The sequence below is a fragment of the Bos indicus x Bos taurus genome, chromosome 3 (genome assembly GCF_003369695.1).
Source record: "Bos indicus x Bos taurus breed Angus x Brahman F1 hybrid chromosome 3, Bos_hybrid_MaternalHap_v2.0, whole genome shotgun sequence".
In the NCBI taxonomy this organism is placed as follows: Eukaryota; Metazoa; Chordata; class Mammalia; order Artiodactyla; family Bovidae; genus Bos; species Bos indicus x Bos taurus.
In genome coordinates, this window is record NC_040078.1 from 3,779,559 (window position 1) to 3,803,552 (window position 23,994).

A 23,994-nucleotide genomic window follows, 5' to 3' on the forward strand; every position below is an offset into this window, starting at 1 on the left:
TGACAAATAGATTCAGGGGATTAGATCTGATAGACAGAGTGCCTGAAGAACTATGGACGGAGGTTTCTGACACTGTACAGGAGGCAGTGATCAAGGCCATCCCCCAAAAAAAGAAATGTAAAAAGGCAAAATGGTTGTTTGAGGAGGCCTTACAAATAGCTATGAAAAGAAGAGAAGTGAAAGGCAAAGGAGAAAAGGAAAAATATACCCATTTGAATGCAGAGTTCCAAAAAATAACAAGGAGATATAAGAAAGCCTTCCTCAGTGATTGGTACAAAGAAATAGAGGCAAACAATAGAATGGGAAAGACTAGAGATTTCATCAAGAAAATTAGAGATACCAAGGGAACTTTTCATGCAACAATGGGCACAATAAAGGACAGAAATGGTATGAACCTAACAGAAGCAGGAGATATTAAGAGGTGGCAAGAATACACAGAAGAACTGTACACAAAAGATCTTCACAACCCAGATAATTGTGATGGTGTGAACACTCACACTCACCTAGAGCCAGACATCCTGGAATGTGAAGTCAAGCAGGCCTTAGGAAGCATCACTTCGAACAAAGCTAGTGGAGGTGATGAAATTCCAGTTGAGCTATTTCAAATCCTAAAAGATGATGCTGTGAAAGGGCTCTGGTCAGTAAATCTTTAATCCAGTTTTCTGTTGTTGGGTGGGGCTGTGTTCCCTCCCTGTAGTTTGGCCTCTATGGTAGAGGTTATGGTGACCTCCTTTCAAAGGCCTTATGCCCAGATGGGTGGATTCTGTGCTCCTGACCCCATGGCAGGCTACTGTCGATTTTGCCCCTCCTACCACGCTTCCCCTTGGAAGAAAAGTTATGACCAACCTAGATAGCATATTGAAAACCAGAGACATTACTTTGCCGACAAAGGTTCATCTAGTCAAGGCTATGGTTTTTCCAGTGGTCATGTATGGATGTGAGAGTTGGACTGTGAAGAAAGCTGAGCGCCAAAGAATGGATGCTTTTGAACTGTGGTGTTGGAGAAGACTCTTGAGAGTCCCTTGGACTGCAAGGAGATCCAACCAGTCCATTCTGAAGGAGATCAGCCCTGGTTTTTCTTCGGAAGGAATGCTAAAGCTGAAACTCCAGTACTTTGGCCACCTCATGCGAAGAGTTGACTCTTTGGAAAAGATTCTGATGCTGGGAGGGATTGGGGGCAGGAGGAGAAGTGGACGACAGAGGATGAGATGGCTGGATGGCATCACTGACTCGATGGACGTGAGTCTGAGTGAACTCCGGGAGTTGGTGATGGACAGGGAGGCCTGGCGTGCTGGGATTCATGGGGTTGCAAAGAGTCGGACACGACTGAGCAACTGAACTGAACTGAGCCACCTTGTTGGGGCTTTTCCTTTGCCCTTGGATGTGGGGTATCTTTTTTTGTGGAATCCAACATTCTCCTGTCAATGTTTGTTCACTGGTTAGTTGCAATTTTGGAGTTCTCAAAAGAGAAGATGAGTGTATGTCCTTCTACTCTGCCATCTTGTATAAAAACTGTGAGAGAAAACCTTGGGTACAGGGCTTGGTATGGGTAAAAGTATGTTTTCATTAAGTATTTTATACATAGCAGTGTATGTATGCCAACATCTTTCTAGTCTTAATTATTGTATTTTGGGTTTTCTTTGTCATGGTTTTCTCTCCTATCCTTCTTATGGAAACGTAACTGGATGGTACTGATGAGACTGTCAGTGGAATGAATGTCAGCACAAAAAAAAGAAATTCAAATTGTAGTTTAAGGGAAGAATTTCATCCACAGTTCAGTTTATTTCAGTCGCTCAGTCATGTTCGACTCTGCGACCCCATGGACTGCAGCATGTCAGGCTTCCCTGTCCATTACCAACTCCCGGAGCTTGCTCAAACTCATGTCCATCAAATTGGTGATGCCATCCAACCGTCTCATCCTCTGTCATCTCCTTCTCCTCCTGCCTTCAGTCTTTCCCAGCATCTGGGTCTTTTCCAGGGAATCAGTTCTTCGCATCAGGTGGCCAAAGTATTGGAGTTTCAGCTTCAGCATCAGTCCTTCCAATGAACATTCAGGACTGATTTCCTTTAGGATGGACTGGTTTGATCTCCTCGCAGTTCAAGGGACTCTCAAGAGTCTTCTCCCACAGCATAGTTCAGAAGCATTAATTCTTTGGTACTCAGTTTTCTTTATTTCATCCTAGCTGAACCCAAGTATGGAAGTAGCTAGTAATTCTATAATAATTTCTATAGCTACTGGAAGTTGGTTGACACTGGTGAATTAATCTCTGAAAAATGGAAAGACAGGACTCCTCAGCATGCCTGTTAATGCACTGCATCACTTTGTTCTGTTTACTTTAGATACAAACTACTTAAAAGTAATTATTAGTCTTCTGAATGTTTAGTGTGGTGGTGTATGTGGAGGATACAAAGATGATTTAGATTTGGTCTCTATAGAAGGGATGCAAAATTGTAACAATGGTAATTAGCCAGCATTTATGAAGTTCTTACCTTGAGTTTAGTACTATACATACTGTATATAAGTTACCCATATAGTTTTTATAACTATCCTATTCAGATCAGATCAGTCGCTCAGTCGTGTCCGACTCTTTGCGACCCCATGAATCGCAGCACACCAGGCCTCCCTGTCCATCACCAACTCCTGGAGTTCACTCAGACTCACGTCCATCGAGTCAGTGATGCCATCCAGCCGTCTCATCCTCTGTCGTCCACTTCTCCTCCTGCCCCCAATCCCTCCCAGCATTAGAGTCTTTTCCAAAGAATCAACTCTTCACATGAGGTGGCCAAAGTACTGGAGTTTCAGAGAATCATTCCTTCCAAAGAAATCCCAGGGCTGATCTCCTTCAGAATGGACTGGTTAGATCTCCTGGCAGTCCAAGGGACTCTCAAGAGTCTTCTCCAACACCACAGTTCAAAAGCATCAATTCTTCGGTGCTCAGCCTTCTTCACAGTCCAACTCACATCCATACATGACCACTGGAAAAACCATAGCCTTGACTAGACGGACCTTTGTTGGCAAAGTAATGTCTCTGCTTTTGAATATGCTATCTAGGTTGGTCATAACTTTCCTTCCAAGGAGTAAGTGTCTTTTAATTTCATGGCTGCAGTCACAATCTGCAGTGATTTTGGAGCCCAGAAAAATAAAGTGTGACACTGTTTCCATTGTTTCCCCATCTATTTCCCATGAAGTGATGGGACCGGATGCCATGATCTTCGTTTTCTGAATGTTGAGCTTTAAGCCAACTTTTTCACTCTCCACTTGCACTTTCATCAAGAGGCTTTTTAGTTCCTCTTCACTTTCTGCCATAAGGGTGGTGTCACCTGCATATCTGAAGCTACTGATATTTCTCCCGGCAATCTTGATTCCAGCTTGTGCTTCTTCCAGTCCAGTGTTTCTCATGATGTACCCTGCATATAAGTTAAATAAACAGGGTGACAATATACAGCCTTGACGAACTCTTTTCCTATTTGGAAGCAGCCTGTTGTTCCATGTCCAGTTCTAACTATTGCTTCCTGACCTGCATACAAATTTCTCAAGAGGCAGATCAGGTGGTCTGGTATTCCCATCTCTTTCAGAATTTCCCACAGTTTATTGTGATCCACAAAGTCAAAGGCTTTGGCATAGTCAATAAAGCAGAAATAGATGTTTTTCTGGAACTCTCTTGCTTTTTCCATGATCCAGTGGATGTTGGCAATTTGATCTCAGGTTCCTCTGCCTTTTCTAAAACCAGCTTGAACATCAGGAAGTTCATGCTTCACATATTGCTGAAGCCTGGCTTGGAGAATTTTGAGCATTACTTTACTAGCATGTGAGATGAGTGCAATTGTGCGGTAGTTTGTGCATTCTTTGGCATTGCCTTTCTTTGGGATTGGAATGAAAACTGACCTTTTCCAGTCCTGTGGCCACTGCTGAGTTTTCCAGATTTGCTGGCATATTGAGTGCAGCACTTTCACAGCATCATCTTTCAGGATTTGGAATAACTTAACTGGAATTCCATCACCTCCACTAGCTTTGTTCGTAGTGATGCTTTCTAAGGCCCACTTGACTTCACATTCCAGGATGTCTGGCTCTAGGTCAGTGATCACACCATCATGATCATCTGGGTCGTGAAGATCTTTTTTGTACAGTTCTTCGTGTATTCTTGCCATCTCTTCTTAATATCTTCTGCTTCTGTTAGGTCCATACCATTTCTGTCCTTTATTGAGCTCATCTTTGCATGAAATATTCCTTTGGTATCTCTGATTTTCTTGAAGAGATCCCTAGTCTTTCCCATTCTGTTGTTTTCCTCTATGTCTTTGCATTGATCGCTGAAGAAGGCTTTCTTATCTGTTCTTGCTATTCTTTGGAACTCTGCATTCAGATGTTTATATCTTTCCTTTTCTCCTTTGCTTTTCGCTTCTCTTCTTTTCACAGCTATTTGTAAGGCCTCCCCAGACAGCCATTTTGCTTTTTTGCATTTCTTTTCCATGGGGATGGTCTTGATCCCTGTCTCCTGTACAATGTCACGAACCTCATTCCATAGTTCATCAGGCACTCTATTAACCCCATTTGACAAACCGAAACAATGTAGAGGCATCTTGGCTCAGACTACCAGCTAGTAAGTGATGGAGCACACTGTTGAGGCCAAGGCACTGCTCTTAACCACTGTGTTCTAGTTCCCATAATGAAATTTCATTTATTTATTTATTTATTTTGCTATTCTGCAAGGCATGTGGGATCCCCAACCAGGGATTGAACCCATGCCCCCTGCAGTGGAAGCGTGGAGTCTTAACCACTGGATCACCAGGGAAGTCCCCCATAATGAAATTGTTATATTATTCCAGTACAATTTTTTAAAAAAAATCTGAGCATTTGTCATTTTGTTTTTGTTTAAACGGTTGGAGAATAATGTCGAACAACATATACAATTGTCTTCTAACTTGAATATACTTGAGTAACTAAAACATTGGAGGTAGACAAGCAGGTGCTCTGGGTATTTGGAAAGGGATGAAATTGACTTGGGAAGGAGCTGAGGCAGGCTTCAGGACAAGATAAATGTGGATCTTTTTAGTGGAGAATTATGGAAACAAAAGAAGGTTTCGCCCTGCACCCCGTCATTTCTTGGCTAATTACTCTGTTTTGTTTTATTCTTAACATTTTAACATTGCTAGCAGCTATGCTAAGTTTTTCTTTCCTCCTTATCTCTCTTCTCCCACTAGGGATAGGAGAACAGTGACTTCCTGGACCTTGTCCATGCCTCCTTATCCTGGGTCTAGTACCTGTACACAGGAGGCACACTCATGTGTGGTTGTTGAATGACAGGGATTTTGTATGAGAACTGTGAGTTTCTTAATCAGTGGAAACATATAAGTTCATGAATACCCAAGAGGCATAATAAAGTCAAAATATTTAAAATATCTCACATTTTTATGCTATTTTACGAATATTTTTCAAAGTGCTTTTACCTATTCTTACTGCTGAGTTCATAATTCCATCAGGGTAGCTTATCAGGTCTTTATTCCCCTGATTTTACAAATTAGGAAGGTGGGGCTCAGAGAAGAAAGGTCATTTGCCTTAGGTCACACAGCAGATGAGTGGTGGATGTAATATCAGAGGCTAGGTGTCTGACTTCACTTGGCCCTTTTCTTTTGAGTCTATCAGTGGTTTATAGAATGGTCTAGAGTCTGAAGGCCTGACTGGGTATTGGCCTTGGTTTGTCTTCCAAACCAGCAGAGGGCCTGGCAGAACCAGAACATCTAGACCAAGGGGGTAGGCAGTCAGATCAGCTGTGGTTCTCTAGGCAAATTCTCTTTGTGATTAAGTCCACAGCGAATTCATCCTAATATTTAGAATGTTTTAGCCAATTCACCCCAGCTCCCTAGTCACCTAGAGGATTGTTGGTCTGGGTCTTTTTAACTTAGATAATTAACCCTTTGTCTTCCATTCCAGATAATTTTATCTCCTGAAGACTGGTGATTAATGCAGCAAAATTGGATTATTCCAAAGAGATATGATATTCAATCCACTTAAGTCAGTTCCTAAGTTTGGAGCAAACACACTCAAACCTTAATAATATAACCAAATACAGTGTCATGCCCATCACACCCCATGCCTAGTAAGCCATCAGGTTAGCGGATTAATGAGCTTGTATTGAGACTGAGAGACTTCCCAGGTGGCTCAGTGGTAGGTAAAGAATCTGCCTACCAACAGGAGATGTGAGTTTGAACCCTGATTTAGGAAGATCCTCTGCAGAAGAAAATGGCAATCCACTCCAGTATTCTTGCCTGGGAAATTCCTGGACAGAGGAGCCTGGCGGGCTACAGTCTGTGGGGTCACAGAGTCAGAGATGACTTAGCGATTAAAGAGCAGTTGAGACTGAGAGCAGAACCCCTAAATATCTGATTTGACTTGTTATGAGCTTCCTGACCTTCTCTAAGTCTGGCTGAATAAAAAAGAATGAGTTGTGGTTTAGGCTTCCATGCTTGATTGGAATACAGTGATGGTGGTGGAGAGGTATTTTCTGATGTCCTGATTACCAAGATTTCCAGTACTGACAAAGCTATGCATAGTTCCATTGAACATTTACCTCTGCTTATCAGTTGGGGTTGCATGTGGCCATCTTTTCATTAAAAAGGGGAGGCCAAAGAGATGGGAAAACTCAGAGAGGAAAAGATACAGAGTGTGTGTGCCTGTATAGAAGGGAGAGGGAGTGAGGCAGGGTAAATGTCAACAGAAAGCCTACTGAAATGTGAAAAGACCCCAAACTGATGCAGATCTACAGAAATTCCACTAGTCAGACCAGGACTGTTTCTGTTCCCGACAAACTTCCCAGGCTCAAGGGGAACTTCAGGAACACCAGCCAGCCAAGGAAAGCAAAAGGAGAGGGTGCTAGGCTGTGGGGGGCACCTGCATTCTCAGAGTGGAGACCGAGCTCCCCTTGGGGGACTACCCGGACGCCTGAGCTGGGTGCCCCTCTCCCTCTGCTTGGCACAGGAGCCTCCATCTGCAGTGGACATCACTAAACAGAGGGGTTCTTCTTGGGACCCCTTACCCGTGGCCTGCTCAGGAGTGTAGCTCTGCTCCTGTCTGCCCTGATCCTGAAATGCTAGGTGCCCCGTGACTGAGGATCCTCCCAGAGTGAGGGTTGGAGTGGCAGGGTGTGCCTGGGGAGAGTGGGGTGGAGTGAGGGGAACCAGGATTTAAAATAAGGTCTGTCCTTTTTGGACTGAAAAGAATGGCTTTTCCAGCAGGAGCTCAGAGTGGAAGATCCATCACCCTGGAAACCCTTCCCTTTTCTCTCCTTACTCTTTAATAACAGTGATGCTGCCTCATCTGGTGATCCAAGTCCCAGGTATCCTTGGATCATCAGAACCCTGGGAGGCAGCGGAGGCAGGAGAGGGAAAATGGAAGTGGAAGACAGAGCATCCCAGCTGTGTGCCCTTTGGCAAAATATCACTCACCTCCCTGGGGCCTGGTTTACTCATGTGTAGTTTAAAAAAAAGGGGGACAGATAATAACACAATTTCTGCCTCCTAGTGTTCCAACAGAAACAATGAAATAATGCAGTTGTAAAGTGAAGCTTTCAAGTGTTAGTTAAGGGAAAGGGCTGTTTTTTTCATTTTATAGATAAAGAAATTGAGTCTCAGCAATGTGAGGAATCTATCCAAGGATACACAGCTGAGTAGTAAAACTAGAACTAGAATCCAGGTCTCCTGTTTCATGGCCAGAGTTACCTTCCACCAGGTAGGTAACTGCTCTTTTGATATAAAGAGTGGTCTTTCAGTGGTTACGGGAGACCTAGCTCCTAAACTGCCCCCACTCCTGGGCCAGGGCCCACACAGGTGACTGTCATTTGTTTATGCCTTATTTTCTGGGTAAAAAGTCTGAATCTCTGCTCCCTGCAGGAGTGTTTCTCACCTGGGCTTGGAAGTAGGCAAGCTTGGTGTGAAACTTGGCCCCACCACCTGGACCCTGTGTGTTGGGGGAGGTTCCTGAAGCTTTCTGAAGCTGTGATTATTCCTTAGATAGGAGAGGAGTTCTTCCGGTACCTGCCATGCTGTGTTGCCATGGAGAGGAGGTGAAATGTTTACCCTGGACACAGAGACTGACACCTAACTGGTGCTTGGGATGTGGGCCTTCTCTTTTCTCAGGTTCCTTGTCTAGTGCTTTCTAGACTTCCCTGGTGGCTCAGACGGTAAAGCGTCAGTCTACAATGCGGGAGACCCAGGTTCGATCCCTGGGTCGGGAAGATCCCTTGGAGAAGGAAATGGCAATCCACTCCAGTACTATTGCCTGGAAAATCCTATGGACAGAGGAGCCTGGTAGGCTACAGTCCATGGGGTCTCAAAGAGTCGGACACGACTGAGCGACTTCACTTTTGTCTAGTGCTGAGACTCGAGAGACTTCCTCAGCCCACTCTGCAAAGCGGACCTGAGGGCCGGGTGGCATCATACACATGTAGACACTGGTGTCTGCTTTCCTGGACCTCACGGCCCTTACCCGGGTCCACACTTTCCTGTGTAGCTCCAGCCACAGAACTGCCCCCATGTCTCATTGCTAATGACATTGGCTCAGAAACATCTGGGCCCCTGGAGAAAGCTCCACGTGGCCTCTCCTGCTGTTCTTCTTCCCCAGATGTGCACACCCTCTGAGGCCCTGAGGTCCCCCTACTAGCCTGCATACACATTCTTTCCCCTTTTCTCCAGTCTCAGGCTGAGCCCTTTTCCCCACTCCTGCCCTCTCCCCTGTGCCTGTTCGGACCAACTCCTTCTTCCTCCCTTGCATTTAGACTCCTGCCTTCACTGGCTCGTCTGGCTCATTGACACCCTTCTTTCTTCAATGCCTTTATTTTTAAAAATTGAAGTATAGTTGATTTAGAGTGTTGTGTCAGTCTTGGGTATACAGCAAAGTGATTTAGCTATACATACATATATATTCTTTTTCAGGTTCATTTCCATTATAGTTTATTACAAGATATTGAGTATAGTTCCTCATGCAATATAGTAGGACCTTGCTGTTTATTTTATATATGGTATAAGTATAGAGCTATATAGTATAAATATAGTACTATATAATACTATACATATAGTATTATCAATATATAGTGTATCTGCTAATCCCAAACTCCTAATTTATCCCTTCCTTCTTTCCCCTTCTAAATGCCTCCATTTTTATTGATAGTCTTTTTTTACCATGCCTGAAACTCATAACCAAATACTATGTTATATTTATTGTTTCACACATGCTAACTCTCTCACATGCTCGCTTTCTGTTCCTTGAGAGCAAGGGGTCACCTCTGATCTCTGTCATCCCTGGGGCTGAGTACCTGGTGATGTGCAAGTGGACTGTATATTCAATGAGCCTCACTTGCCAGGCCTAGGTCTTGCTCCCCTGCTATTTGACGTTCTCTCTTGACACAAAACACCCTCTCTGTCCTTTCCTGCCTGGCAGCTTCTGTGCACTGCCTGTCATTCACTTGCACCTCCAGTGACACCTGTATTCTGTCGCATTCCCAGCCCCCTCCTCCAGCTCCTGTAAGCAGAGTTATTATTTTGTTACTTGATCATTATCCTCTGTTAATCTGGGATCTGTAAGAGCAGAAGCTGAATCTCCATCATCTCTGTAGCCCAGAATTGTCCTTCTGCAGTGCCTGACTCGGGAGCCCACAATAGATGCTGAGTGGATGCTGATGCAGAGTCCAAGGCAAATCTACAGAAACGTGATTTGGGTCTGAGTTGAGACCTCCTTGAAGGACTCTGTATGAGGCAGTTTCAAACTGTAGCTGCAGGGACGTCACTATTCTAGACAGCTTGAATGCCTTTTGAATGTGAAATGCTGCCTTGCATCTATGCTCGGGGAGGGTGGAATTCTGATCCTCTAGCACAGGGCAGCAACTGAAATAGTTTCCTATATATTCTGTCCTCATAAATTCCTCCCTTGCTTCTTTCCCTCCCACTCCACCCACCACACGTCCCAGAGCCTTCCTCTTCTCCCCTGCCTGAAGGACATTTATGAGGACCATCACGGGGGGAGCATCTGAGCCCTGTTCCTGCCTCTCCCTTCCCTCACTTAAGGGTCTCTGGTCCCCCTCCCTCACCCTCGCCTCCTGGGCCAAGCTCTGATATCTCTTGCCCAGTTTATGGGCCGTTGGGATTTTTCCAACAACCTGAAATGAATCTGGGAGGCCCCACAGGTAGTACAGCCTGTCTCAGAGCCATAAACCATGGCTGGTCTTTCATCTGCCATTGCTTATGTCACGAATGAGTGGGAGGACCAGGCAAAGGGAAGCTATAGCCCCTGAGCCATTCCAGATTTTCTTTTTTACAAGAAAGCAGGAAGAAAGGCCCTGAGAAACATGCTCCAACTTTGTGCCAAGCAAATTCATTTCAGCCTGGTAGGCTGTGCGTAGAGACTTAATCTCTGGACTTTCCCTCTAGGAGTCAGATTTATGCTGCGTTTGTGTCTAAATGGCCTCCAGGGATGCTGACATTTGTTGTTGGAGACAGCAAGTGGTGTTCCTTTCATCTCCGCTGAGGGGTGTCAGCTTAAATTATGAGGGATCGCTCTGGCCTGCATCTGGGTGTGGGAGCCTCTGGTGAGGCAGAGGGGCCAGCCCTCCCTCCGCTCCCGCGATGTCTCTGCTGTTAGAAGGTTTTTCTTCATCTTCTGCTCTATGGTACTCCTGCTGGCCCAGTGAGAAATCTCCTGGCTCGTTTAGAACTTTCCTTTCTCTTGGACAAATCATTAAGTGTATATTTGAGGCACTGCGGACTTGCATGGAGAAGTCGGCATCAGAGGCAGGCAGTCCTCCCCTGCTGAAGGAGGCGGCAGGAGCCTGTGTTAACATCCCAGGAGTGGCCTGGAAATTCCCTGAAAGAGTCAGAGGGCACTGCTGCGCTCATGTTCACCACCTGGCAGGCTGAAGCCAGCGATGGTCTGCATTTCCCCTTGGCAGCTGGGTTGCGACATCTGTCTGCATTTTGGGAAATGCCCAGAGGCACTCCATTCCTCCGTCTTCAGACTCTCTCTTGCTCAGATCTGCCAAGACACCTGAAATTTCACAGTGGTGACTCTTTGGTTGGAAGCATTTCCTGTTCCATGTCTGTACACTGCTGAGTGTGCCAGAGGACACACCAAACTATGGCAGTCATTAACTCCTCAGTGTTGAACAGTGCTTCCTGCTCGAGTCAGAGCCTGAAAGCCTGGGGCACAGGATATGTACGTTTTGATGGAGAACAGGTCAGGAGCGGTCCAGGGCAAGGGTCAGCACACTATGGTATGCAGGCCAAGTCTGGCAGGGTGCCTGTTTGGGAAATAGTTTTATTAGCACCCAGACACGCCTCTTCATCCTGTCTGTGCTGCATTCATGCTACAATGGCAGAGTTGAGTGGTTGCAACAGAGACCATAAGACCTGCAAAGAATAAAATATTTTACTCCCTGGCCTTTGGCAAAAAAAGTTTGCAGATGCCTGCTCTAGAGCATCTAGTGTTTCTTGGAAGGCAAAATGGGGCCCCTTAGGAGACAGAAGAGAAAGACTGAATAGCAACAAGGAGGAATCAAAGGGAGAAAATGCACCACAAAAATGATAGAGGCACTCCAGGGTCAGATCTTAATCTCATCCTCCCTCTCCTCCCACGTCTGCCTGCCCTCCTTCTCCTCCTCTTCTGAAAACAAATGTTTTCATCTCTCCTCTCAGGGATGTAGAGAGAATGAGTGAGCAGCTGCTTGTGATGCCGCCCTAGCAGACGGTTCTCTTTGCCCTCCTCCTAGCTGTTCCATGATGGGATCTTGGGAAATGTGCACGTGCCTTAGCAGGGGTGAGTCCAGAGTACACAGACGGCAGGGGCCCCAGCCAACCACTGCTGGGGCTCTGAACAAACTTCACCCATCACATCTTCCTTCTGGAACCAGCCCTGATCCCCTCTCCTTCTCTTTTCCTCTTCACAAGCACTTGCACACTCACTTTCTATAAAACCAACTCACAGTGCAAGCTAGGGTCATGTCTGCAAAGAGAGAGGAATGAATGCTCGCACTTAAAACCATAACTCAGACTCCCATCAATGTGCAACTGTTAAGAGAAAACACGGATCTCAGATTAAGAACACATCCTTTGAAACGATGATGATTTACTACGTACCTATCATACCTAGACAGTGCTAAACCCTTTACATATATCATCTCATTTAATTCCAACTCACCGTCACCTTCTCCAATAAGAAAATTGAGTCTTGGGAATTTCTTGACAATCACACATCATCACCGGCAAGGCCAGAATTGACACCCGAGTTCCTATGGCTCCAGAGTCCATGCTTGTGGACACTGGGCCATCATGCTCTTCTAATGGTTATATGAGCCGTTGTCATGGAACCTAGCATTATTTTAGATTTTGCATTTTCAACAGTTGCATCATCCTAGTCATCAATATGCATTTGTATCAAGCTATGTGACTTACTCTGTAAGACATTTGCAAATTCCATTTTATGGACAAAACAGGTATAAGACATGTAGTTTCTGAAGGTGATACAATTGCATATTAAAATCAGTTCTGTACTTTGGATTGCTCACTCATTTGTTCCAGACTCAGTAACCTTGTAGTCATCTGCCTTGCAGGAGAGCTGCACAATTCTTGGCATGGGGTGTCAGCCACATTGCCTCAGAAATAGTACCCAAAGCATCAACAGTATCAGAGGAGCATCTTTTGATCCCAAAGAATCCACTCAGAATTATTGCCTTCACAAAAGACTGAGTCTGGGGAGTCTCCGAGCAGCAGGATGTAGGGCCCAGCAAGGATGAATCTGCACCATCAAAGGCCTCCTTTTTTCTACCTTTTCTCTCCTTGTGGGATCTCCTTAGTTCTCCAAGGCTTTTAGTTCTTACATGCTTGTTTTTTTCTTGCCATTCTGAAAACCTCCTTCTAGAAAGATCCTAAAACCCCTTACTTCTGACTTAGATCAGCTTACTGAATTCTCCCCTGGGAAAAGAAGCCTAAGAGGTTGAAGAGGCCAGAGTCACCAATCCTTGTCATGAAGATTCTTCTTTAATCTCACCTTCATCCATCTTTTAGGTTTTATCATTTGTACTCTTACAGGGGGTAAGGCAGAGAGGAAAAGATGTCCTTCCCATAACGTCTAATAGAAGCCTCCTGTGTGCCTCCGTGTTAGCTGCTTTGGGTATTCTTATCTCCAGGGCAGGCTCAGTGTAGGGCATCCCTTACACAGGGTTGAACTTGAAACAAGAGGCAGAGCTGGATGGAGACCCAGGTCTGCCTGTGTCAGACTGTTCAGTTACACTGCAAGGCTCATGCCATCAAGGAACTCACAGTTCATCTTCCTTCACATTCAGACGGTAAGTCTAAAAGTTCATAGAGGAAAGCTTCTTAGCCATTGTCTTTCAGATAAAAATAAGGTTTTTTTTGCTCTAGCAGAGTCAAAAAGTAGGATTAAACTAAGTCTAAACTCCAACATGGTATGCAAAAAAAGCATCTTTCCAAAGGAGGTTGGGATGAAGAAGTAGGATGTGGAGCCCACACCCAGTGGGTCCCCTCATCCTGGACTTCTTGAAGTGGCCAGAAGGGGACCAGAATGAAGGGACTGGAGCCGAGGAGGCTCGTGGGACAAAGGTTTCTCCTGGAGGAAAGAGGGCAGCTGAGCTGTGTAAGGACCCAGAGAGAAATGAGGGTCTTACTAGGGTAATGTGAGCACACAACTGCCTGTGGCTTTTAATGCCAAAAGTAGGAAGGAATCTCTCTCACAGGGGTATTTCCTAGATCCTGGAAGCATCTTCTCAGAAGTGTGAAATCTGTGGGATGCAAAAGGTAGCCTGGGAATGAATGTCATATGTACTAGAGGCTTTATTTCCTTCAAGTTACTCCTTGTATTGATCACTCCTGATAAAGTTGAAGTAAACACATAAATAGTTACTCTACTAGAGAATTATTTATTTTATAGACAGGCAGTTTTGACTAATTGCCTTTTATCTGTCTGTGCACGTAGTTTTATGCTGGTCTTCTGAGGCCTTTTAAACAGTATTGTTTTTTACCTCCTGGCAGTGGCTAGTATTTCAGACATAGTATCTAGAAGTTATATATAACTTATCCAGGTCAAGAAAACTACACAAAGTATTAGTACATTAATAACTGTAATTAGTTATAAATAATTCGTACTGGGCATTTATTATATGCTTATCAGCCTTCTGAATGCCTTCTTGGTAACCTAATTTAATCCGCAAATAACCTCAGTGAAGTGTTCTCCTCTATCCCGATTTTACAGAGAAGGAAATTGATCCACAGAGAGTTAAGTCACTTGCTCAAGGCCACACAAGCTGGTAAATGTGGAGCTAGGAGAACGTCCTGGGAGGAAGTCCTGAGCTGTGATGGTGGACTTCCTGGTTCCTATCTCCAAGTTTCAGAAGTTTTTCCTTAGCCCCTTCTTGGGGGCTTTGGGATCAATACCACACAGGTTGTTTCATTCATATCTTAAGTCATCCTCAGAACGTGGACCTGAGTGTCTTATTATGGAATAACATACAACTCCAGATAGCAGCCTTGAGGGACTCAACACATTACTTCTGCTTCTTTCAGGGAAAAGTGATGATGAGGAAAGTCTTTGCAAGTCAGCCCACGGGGCAGGGAAAGGAGCCTCTGAGGACAGCAAGGACCATAAGCGCCCCAAACGTCCCAGAACCATCTTGACAACCCAGCAGAGGAGAGCATTCAAGGCCTCGTTTGAAGTATCCTCCAAGCCATGCAGGAAGGTACAGAGGGGAAGAAGGGAAGAAAGGGGATAAGGCCCCTCTTCTCTGTGTGTACCCTGGACTCTGGGGTGTCGATGGGCACCTGGTGGGGATCGGGGTGGGAGTGCTGTTCAGACAGTCTGGGCGGGTGGCCTTGAGCCCCATTGGAGGCTCCAGGGATCCCTGTAGTTGTGGCGGGGGCAGTGGTAGAATTTCCTTTTGCTTTTCGGCATGCACCATTCCAACTGGCTACTTCCTCTTACCTTTCATTTCATGGAGAGCAATGGGGAGATAATAAGGGGCTCCATTTGGGGTATAGGTCAAGATGTTACAATAGAAGAAAAATACAGTGGGTTGTAGCATACGTTATTTTTTTGGTCCAGTTTGTTCTGCTTAAGGTGGTGATTTTGGCATTCATCCATGTTGCTGCTCACCCATTTTTGTTGTTGCATGGTATTCCATGGGTAAACCATGGGTTGCTTGTCCCTTTACCTGTTGATGGGCATGTGGGTTGTTTCCAGTTTGGGGCTGTTACAGACAGGGCTGCTCTGAATAGATATGTAAAAAAATACAGTGACTTAAAAAGATAAGAGTTCATGTTGCTCTCATATCATAGTCCAGAGGTGAGCAACACAAGATTGGCCGGGAAACTCTGTCTCATCATATGGGTCTAAGGGACTGCTCCAGATGTCACCATTTTTTGCAGCTACCATGGTGGAAAAAGAGGGAGTAGGGCGGGGAGTGGGGGGCAAGCAGTTGCTTTTTAAAGGACATACACACCCTGGGATTTTTTGCATCACTCTCATGTGTTGGCTAGAATTTAATCCCATGATTACAAAGGGACCTGGGAAATGAGTCCATCTGGGTATCCATATAAATCCCTAAAACTTAGGAATTCAGTTGCTAAGAGGAAGAAAGAGAGAATTCATTTTGGAGACAATTAGTAGTCTCTGTCACAAATAGCTGCATTTACTTATTAAGTACCCGCCATTTATTGACTCTGCCAGACCAGATACTGTCTTTTATGCAACAAAGATAAAAAAAGAAACGTTCTTGAAATTGAATTGAAATTCATAGAAGAACAATATTTAAACATTTTAGCGTTGTTTTTCCTCTCTCCCTCTGTGTAGGAATCAGTTTTTGCTGCGGTAGCAAACAAAATCTTAGCGGCTCCAACAAGCATTTATTTCCTACTGCTAGGCTGTGGGTTGGCTGCTGGTTCAGGTTCAGGTCTGCCCGCATGTCTGTCATTAAAGGGTCCAGGCCACAGGAGAAGCAGCCACCTGGGCACATGGGTCTCCTGACAATGGCAGGAGGCAAGAGGCTGAGTCCCACCGGGCATGCCCAGTGGGTCTCCATGGAGATCACTCACTTCACATTCAGTAACAGTCCATGGGCCACAGCAAGTCACATGAGTAAGCCCACTGTGAGTACAGGGGAAGCACATACCCATCCAGGAGAGGGAAGGATGGTTATTTGCTGAACCATGATACATCCTCCCACCACTTCTGACTTTTGAAGTTTCAACTGCAGAGTGCTTTCTTTCCCTGACCTCACTGCCCCATAAGTTCCAGCAGAACGAGCTGGTAGAAAGTGAGCCCCAAAGTAGACGTGCATAAGGGCCAATTCCCACCTCCCTCAGCGGTTTGCTTATTCTGCATGTACTAGACCCCCAGCCTCTGTGTGGCCTGTGCCCACCGCCTGTCTCTGGGCCACCAGCAGGGAGGAGCTGTGCGCTGGGACCCTGGGGAGAAAGCGCAAGGGCCAAGACAGAGGGGCAGCCTGGAGCTGGGAGAAGGGAGAGGCCACTCGTGTCTGGGAAATCAGGCAAGGCTTTGTGGGACAGGTGGCTTCTGAGCCGGGCCTCTGAAGGATGGATAGGGTTTCTGCAGGTGGCCGTGGGCCCCTGCGTACACTGCTGTTTAAGTTGGCTTAGCAGAAGGATGTGCTTTAAAAATTTGCTCTAATCATCCCGTTTCTCCTAAGCTTGAGCCTGAGTGGCATGACAAAGGTAAACGCTTCCCTAGGCCTCCAGCTTGCTCTATTTTCTATGTTTACTCAAGGAGCTCCTAAGTCTCATCTCCTCAGAATCTAACCATGAGGGGTCAGTGTGTCTCAGGGCCACTCTTGGGAGATCTGTGCCTCTTCCCTCTTCCCTTCTGGCCCGTCCCTCGCCATGTGCCTGTACAGAGGGCAGACGTTTAAACCCCTCTCTTCACGAGAGGGGCCTCGATTGTCCTGTCTCTTCATAGCCCCAGGACACGTACCCACCTCAGTGTGGTCTGCCTTGCTTTGTCAGATCCCAGATGGCTCTTATCTTATCTTTTTTGAGGGCTCGCTGTAACTGAATATTCCTGAGACACCCAAAGTGACCTAGAGCTATAAGGGACAAAACCAAACATTTAAGTCAGTGAATTAAGACAGGAGAAGAGAGCAAGCGAGAACTATTTGTTTTTGCAAAGTGATTTTTCACCCTCAGTTCTCCTTAAGTAGGTTATGGCATATACCTGGCATATAGCTGAAACCCCAAAATAGATTTTGCTAGTATCTAAGAACTGCTTGAAGGCCCAGGTTCCAGAGGATGAGAAATCCAGGAACACTTCTTAAAATACAAACCTAAATGAAAGCTTCTTCTTCTCACCTCGGACGCACTGTCTCTCCATACAAACCTAAATGAATGCTGCTTCTTCCCCTCACTTTCCTGGGGACGCACTGTCTCTCCCACTGAAGGGAAGCAATGCTCTGTGTTTGGGATTTCGCTGAGCATTGAATATTCACCAGCTGCTGTGTGGGACGTGGCCTGTTGGGCTCCCTGTGCACTGCACAGGAAGTGTTCTGCCTTCTACTCTGACATGCCAATATTTCTCTATTTCTAATGTTATGTATTTTTAAGGTGAGGGAGACCCTGGCTGCAGAGACAGGGCTGAGCGTCCGTGTGGTTCAGGTGTGGTTCCAGAACCAGAGAGCTAAGGTAATCTGCTTCTTACTTCTGTCTCTGTGTGGCCGCTTTCCTGAAATAATAGTAGAATGTTGTATTTGCCCGCAAATTTTCTAACTTCAATTCATTGGATAGACTGGTGCTCTCAATTCAGAAAGTCTATGATGAGCAGTCATTTCAGCCACAGCATACTTGCAGAAGGGCATTTGTTCTAGTGGGATACTGTTATTTTCCTTGTGACTGTGGCTGTCAGTCATTTTCATGAAGAAATGCCTTTCTGTGTCTTGGTAAAAGCAGGTTCTTCAATTCCTATTCATTTAACCCAGATGCCAGAGTTCCTTTGAAATTTCAGAGGGAAACCAACATAGCACCCATATGATTGGTCTAAGACAACATTATGGCACACGGAATGGATGTCCTAACTCAGCTTTCCTAGTGCCCCGCCTGTCCCTGTTAGATCATGTTGTCCTCTGGATCCTGCCAAGGTGTGCATACCCCTGGCACGGCCTCTCATCTCTCTTAGACCTTTCCTTATTTATCTTCCTACCTGTACACAAGCATGTGTTGGGCTTCCCAGGTGGCACAGTGGTAAAGAATCTGCCTGCCAATGTAGGAGACACAGGAGATGTGGATTTGATCCCTGGATTTGGGAAGATTCCCTGAAGGAAGAAATGGTGACCCACTCCAGTATTCTTGCCCGGAAAACCCCATGGACAGATGAGCCTGGTGGGCTACAGTCCAGGGTGTTGCAAAGGGTTGGATATGACTGAGCACACGCACACACACACACACACACATACACACGTGTGTTAGTGGCCCATTTCTCTAGACCTCTAATCTTTAGTGGGCGATGGATTCATATCTCATTTGCTAATCGTGATTGGTTAAGATACTATTTCCCTAACTGAATTCCTCAGACTGGGCTTCTGGTGTGTAGTCCATGGTCTTTTCTATGAAAGAATTTCATAGTTCAGTAGGTTTGAGAGAACCTATAGCCTATATATTCATAAGCAGGGAGCATATTCGAAGTTCTGAGAAATCTTGCAGTAAAGAAGTTTTTTAAAAATCTAATGTTCCCTACACACACACACACACACTCAAGAACCACCTAAAGGCCCAGTTTCCAGAGGATGAGAAACCCAGGAACTCTTCTTGAAATACATACCTAAATGTATGCTTATTCTTCTCTTCATTTACCTGGGGAATGAAGGTTTACCTAATGTTGCCTGCCCCCACCCCACACACACGCACACACACCAAGGATCTCATGGAACCCTAATGTTCCACAGAAGACACTTTGAGAAAGATTGGGTTGATGTGTTCCTTATGGGAAGTTAGTGTGCTTTGGGAGACAAGCTCCTTACCTAAAGGCATACATGTCCTGGTAGGAGTCTCTGCCACAAGGGCCAGTGGGTAGAACGGCCTCTTGGCTCATGCCAAATCACAGGTGCCAGCAGGCCCTTACTGTACATCTAAGCTGAGCTGCAGACTGCACATCCCTCACTTACACCTCACATTAAACTGTGACGCCATAAGCAGCAGGTTTTATTTGTTGAGAGGGCATCCCTGTTCCTGCCAAGAGCAGCTGCCCTGAGGATTCCTAGCCAGCTGTCTTTCCATGGCTGCAGTGTAGAAATCCCTCAGCCGCCATGCATCAGGCTCAAGGCGCCTGAAACGTGGATTCTCTCCTGAGTAAAAGCTAGGGAAGGGGTCCCTCTGCTTTCCCCCTGAGCCGATGCCCCCTGGCCTAGCTGTGAGAACCTGCTGCAGGCCCCCTGACTTCTAATCCTGAGTTCTCTCCTCCCCAGATGAAGAAGCTGGCCCGGCGGCAGCAGCAGCAGCAGCAAGATCAGCAGAACACCCAGAGGCTGAGTTCCGGTAAGCTGGCACCTCCTCCTGGCCAGGCCTCTCCTGCCAGGGGCCTGCAGCTGCCCTGTCCTTGGAATGACATCTCTGGGCTCCCTGAAGCCCAGTCCACACTCACTTGGGAGAAGGGACCTTCCAGGGAGGACCAAACCATGAGAACTGAGAGAGGTCAGAGGGCGCCAGCTGAAGGCCCAGAACTGTGGCACTAACCAGTCCAAAGCCCCCGTGCCCAGACCCTGCTGTGGTATCCGGGCCTGTGTCGGGGCCTACCTGCAGAATCAAAGATACGCCCTGTTTCTCATCCAGCCTGGCCCTCCTTCTTCTAGGCAAATCAGCTTCATAGAAGACACCACAGTGACTTACAATCCTTTCTAAAATAATATGAAATAGTAAAAATAATGATAGTGGAAAAAAAAAAAAAAAAACTCCTTTGCTGAGCACCTTTGCTCTCACTCATGCTGACCTGACTCACAGCCACCAACCCCCAAGGTGAGCAGAGGAGTTATTAATCTTTCCATCTTACAGATGCACAAACAGAGGTTCTGCAAGGATGGACCACAGTCCTAGGTCAGTGAAGGATGGAGTTGGGCTGGAACATGTCTCTCTAAGGCCCACTTGGTCATGCTGCCTTAGCTCGCCCTTACCTCCATGTACCTTCATTTTTTTTTTTTTTTTTAATAGGGGTGATGTGAGGATTGGGGAGAGTGTGAAACGGGACAAGCTATGGGACCCTTTAAGGAAGTTAAAAGAAAAAAAGCAAGAATGACGATGTTAAACAGTATCATTCTTAAAGGGACATGGCCCCAGCCTCAGCTGCCCAGTAGAATCTCCCGAGTGGTCTGTTTGCGCCCTGGATCAGGGATTTTTTTTTTTTTTTTTTTTTTTTAGGGATTCTTGCCCTTTAAGGGGCACCGCAACCACCTGGCATTGGTGTAGATTCTGATCCTTGAGATAATGGTGGGCCTGAAGAGTCTGCATTTTTAATAAATTCTCATTCGTGCCAGCCTGTGGACCATAGTTGGAAGGCTGTGGAAAGTGGCATCAGTTGTCTGGCCCCCAGACAAAGCCCCTTCCCTTCATGGACCTTGCCTTATGCTTGATGCTGGGGCTAGGCTCCATCAAGAATTTGATTTTTCCAGTCAAGAGTTCTTTCTATTCCTTACCTTTGAGGCCAAATAGTATCTTATGACAAGAGAGGTGCTCTGGTAGAAAAATCAAGCAAGAACATGGGCAGCTGGGCAGGGTGGAGCCAAGCTGGTTAGAGGACCTGAATCTGCTGCAGCTCTATGTGCAGTGCTGTTTGGAGATCTGAGACCTGCCTTTCTGTCTCTCTGCACCTCGGGCTTGCGTCCCTAGGGTATGGTAGTGCTGTCGGATAGTCACACAACCCTGTGGGCCTCAGAGAGGGTCACAGATCAGATAGGGCATCAAGAGGAGCCATGTGAGTTGACTCCATATGGGCCAACGTGCTCAAAGGGAGGAGAAGGCATCATGGCATTATGAGAACACAGACTTCTAGTGCTTGGAACTTTGAAGAATTCTAGGGGCAGCTCCTAGGGTGGACTTAAGGTGGAACTAGAGTCTGAGAGTTAATGCAACCATGTTCAGAGAACCACGGCAGGATGTGGAAGGGGGAACTGAGTCCTCCTTTTCTGATGGAATTGTGTACACAGCAGAGCAAGTTGCAGACCCAAAGCACACACACACCCTCTCACGGAGTCTTCACATCAGCTCCACAAGGCCCCCTGGATCAATACGATGAACCCACTTGACTGATAGGATCCTAGTGGGGTAACGCTGGAAGGATCTTTAGATGTGTCTACTCCGTTGGCTGCCAAGCCTGTGTGTAGCATCAAAAGCCTTTGTCTTAATGATATGGTTCAAGGAAGCTCTCCAAGTACAACACTCATCCCCCTTCTCTATCCTTCAGCACAGTCACTGGTGGCCCGTGGTAGGGCACACGCTGGGAACCACTGATGTCACCTCATCCCTTCTCTCCTGTAAATGAGGAAAGTAAAATGATGTTGCCATGGCCACACAACGTGTGTGGTCCCCAGCCAGTGGGGCACATGAGGTTCAGAGCTTGTTCAGAGGCCCTACCCCACCTTCAGCATGAGATACTGGGCTGCACATGGAGAATTATTTATCCTCTTCTTTGTCCCACAGCTCAGACAAACGGTGGTGGGAGCGCTGGCATGGAAGGGATCATGAACCCCTACACGGCTCTCCCCACCCCACAGCAGCTCCTGGCCATCGAACAGAGTGTCTACAGCTCAGATCCCTTCCGACAGGGGCTCACCCCACCCCAGATGCCTGGAGACCACATGCACCCCTATGGTAAGAGGGACTCAAGCCCCGCAGGGACCTCGCACAGCTTGCTTGCGTGAGTTTTTCATCCCCTCCCAGTTCCCCTCCCTATGCAGTTCCTAGTTGCTCATTAGAGTTCCAAAGCAGAATAAGTGTCCCACAAAATGCTGCTAGAATCACATAACCTATGGCTCCAGAAGTAAGACCAGTACGCATATCCATGAGTCATGTTTCCATCTGTTCTCCTTTTTAAAAACTTTTTGTTTGAAAAGGAGGTTGTGTTTTCACTGCAGACCTTTTTGTTGGGATTTAACTTCCCAAGTCTTCCGTTTCCTGCCAGATACCACACTTCTGGGAGTAGGAAATGGCAACCTACTCCAGTATTCTTGTCTGGAGAATTGAGGAGCCTGGCAGGCTACAAGTCTCTGAGGGCGCAAAGAGTCAGACCTGACTGAGCAATTAAGCACAAACACCACACTTACCTTGCTATGGCACACTCATGCCGGCTACACACTCGTGCAGTGCATGGGACCCACGTGTGATTCCTGGGTTAAGAAGATCCCCTGGAGAAGGGAATGGCTACCCACTCCAGTATTCTTGCCTGGAGGATTTCATGAACAGAGGAGCTTGGTGAGCTTCAGTCCCTGGCGTCGCAGAGTCGGACAGGACTGAGCAACTAACACTATCAGTTTCACTGCATTTACAAGTTCATGAGCATTGCCAGCAGTGATATAGTCAGAGGCCTTAATTATGCAACTCTTACATGGGAAAGAATACATGGAAAAGCACGGAAAACAAAGGTTCTAATTGGACTCTCCTATTATGGACACAAGTACGTATTCTCATGTAATTCCTAAAATATAAGCTGACTTGTGAAGTAAAGTCCCAGTCCCACTTGCAGCCAAAATGGGGTTGCTTTAAAGGCAGGGTGTGGGGGCAGCTGAGATTCCCCCACTTTCCTGGCTTGCTTCTGAAGCCAGTGGACAACAGCTGGGGCCTGGATGCCCTGATGGAGAGGGCAGGCTCTAGAGTTGAAGGCTGAAGTTCAATCTTAGAGTCAAATATACGCCACTGGGTTTTTTATACCGAGAAGGTATATGGCCTATGTAATGCATTTGCCTGTACTGTGAAATCTGTAATCAGTAACCCTGATAGCTAAAAATAAAGTTTTATTCAGTACTCCTTCAAAATGTTAATATCCGAGATACATGCCTCCGTGCACAGATTTTGTCAACTTCTTTTTTGCCTTCATTATAAAATTATCTATATTGTTGAAATCAGCCCTATCTTTCCCTGTGATGCATTCAGCAAACATTTATTAAGATCCAGCCACTTGCAGGGCCATCATGGACTAACCTCATTCACTCATACCCACGTAGACACACATGTGCGTGCTCAGTGACGGCCATCCTCTTTGCTTCCTGAGAAGACACATCTATGCCTGTGTGCACTCCTCTGCTATGCAAAAGCAGGACAAATAGCTCTTGTTTTTTTGCCAATTCATACATTTTCAGAGTCCTAGGGGTCTTGTTACGTAAATTACTCCTGTGATGAATCCTTTAGTACAATGAATAATTAAAGCCACATGACGAGTTTTATAAACAGCAGTTTTCCTCTCTCCCATTTACTTGAAGTGGAGGTGACATGTCCACACCTCCAGGTTCTGGTCACAGTGGTCCCCCAGCTCTTCCTCAATTTGCCCTGCGAGTTTCGTTGTCAAAGGTTATACTAGTTGAGTGCGGACACCTAACCTTCCTTTCCTTTGCAGTACAAATCTGGGGAAACAGCTGGCACTCAGTATGTTTGTGCTGTTTGAAAGGACAAGTATTATCACCAGTGGATTCGTGAGCATCATTCACAGAGTCGATGTTTGTTTTCTTACCCTCCCTCCTGCAAGAACCTTTTCTGTGGCCAGAGTCTTCTAGAAGCCCTGTGCCTGCCTCTGCAGCGTCCGGTGCTGGGTCTCGCCCACCGCCAGTGTCTAAACACTCTGATATTTGCTTATGCTGGGCTCGGTTTAGCACTACTTTGTCAGATCCTAGTTTATATTGTTTTCAGTTGTTACACGTTAGACATAGCCCTCTAAGGAGGTCTTTGGTGGGCAGGGATTCTGCCCCCTCCTACTCTTCTATGTAGCTCTCCTGTCGCCCCCAGCGCTCCCCCTTCCCAGCA

General features: G+C 46.2%; 1 protein-coding gene across 1 annotated transcript in view; it reads left to right on the forward strand.

The window, feature by feature from the left end:
* The window catches only part of LMX1A (LIM homeobox transcription factor 1 alpha), a 177,886-nt gene that overhangs the window by 151,581 nt on the left and 2,311 nt on the right, over positions 1-23,994 (forward strand). Inside the window, exons 5-8 of the mRNA XM_027527042.1 lie at positions 14,560-14,732; positions 17,605-17,682; positions 19,458-19,527; positions 21,682-21,852. Of these exons, the coding sequence (XP_027382843.1) occupies positions 14,560-14,732; positions 17,605-17,682; positions 19,458-19,527; positions 21,682-21,852 (492 nt within the window). The remainder of the gene's footprint in view (positions 1-14,559; positions 14,733-17,604; positions 17,683-19,457; positions 19,528-21,681; positions 21,853-23,994) is intronic.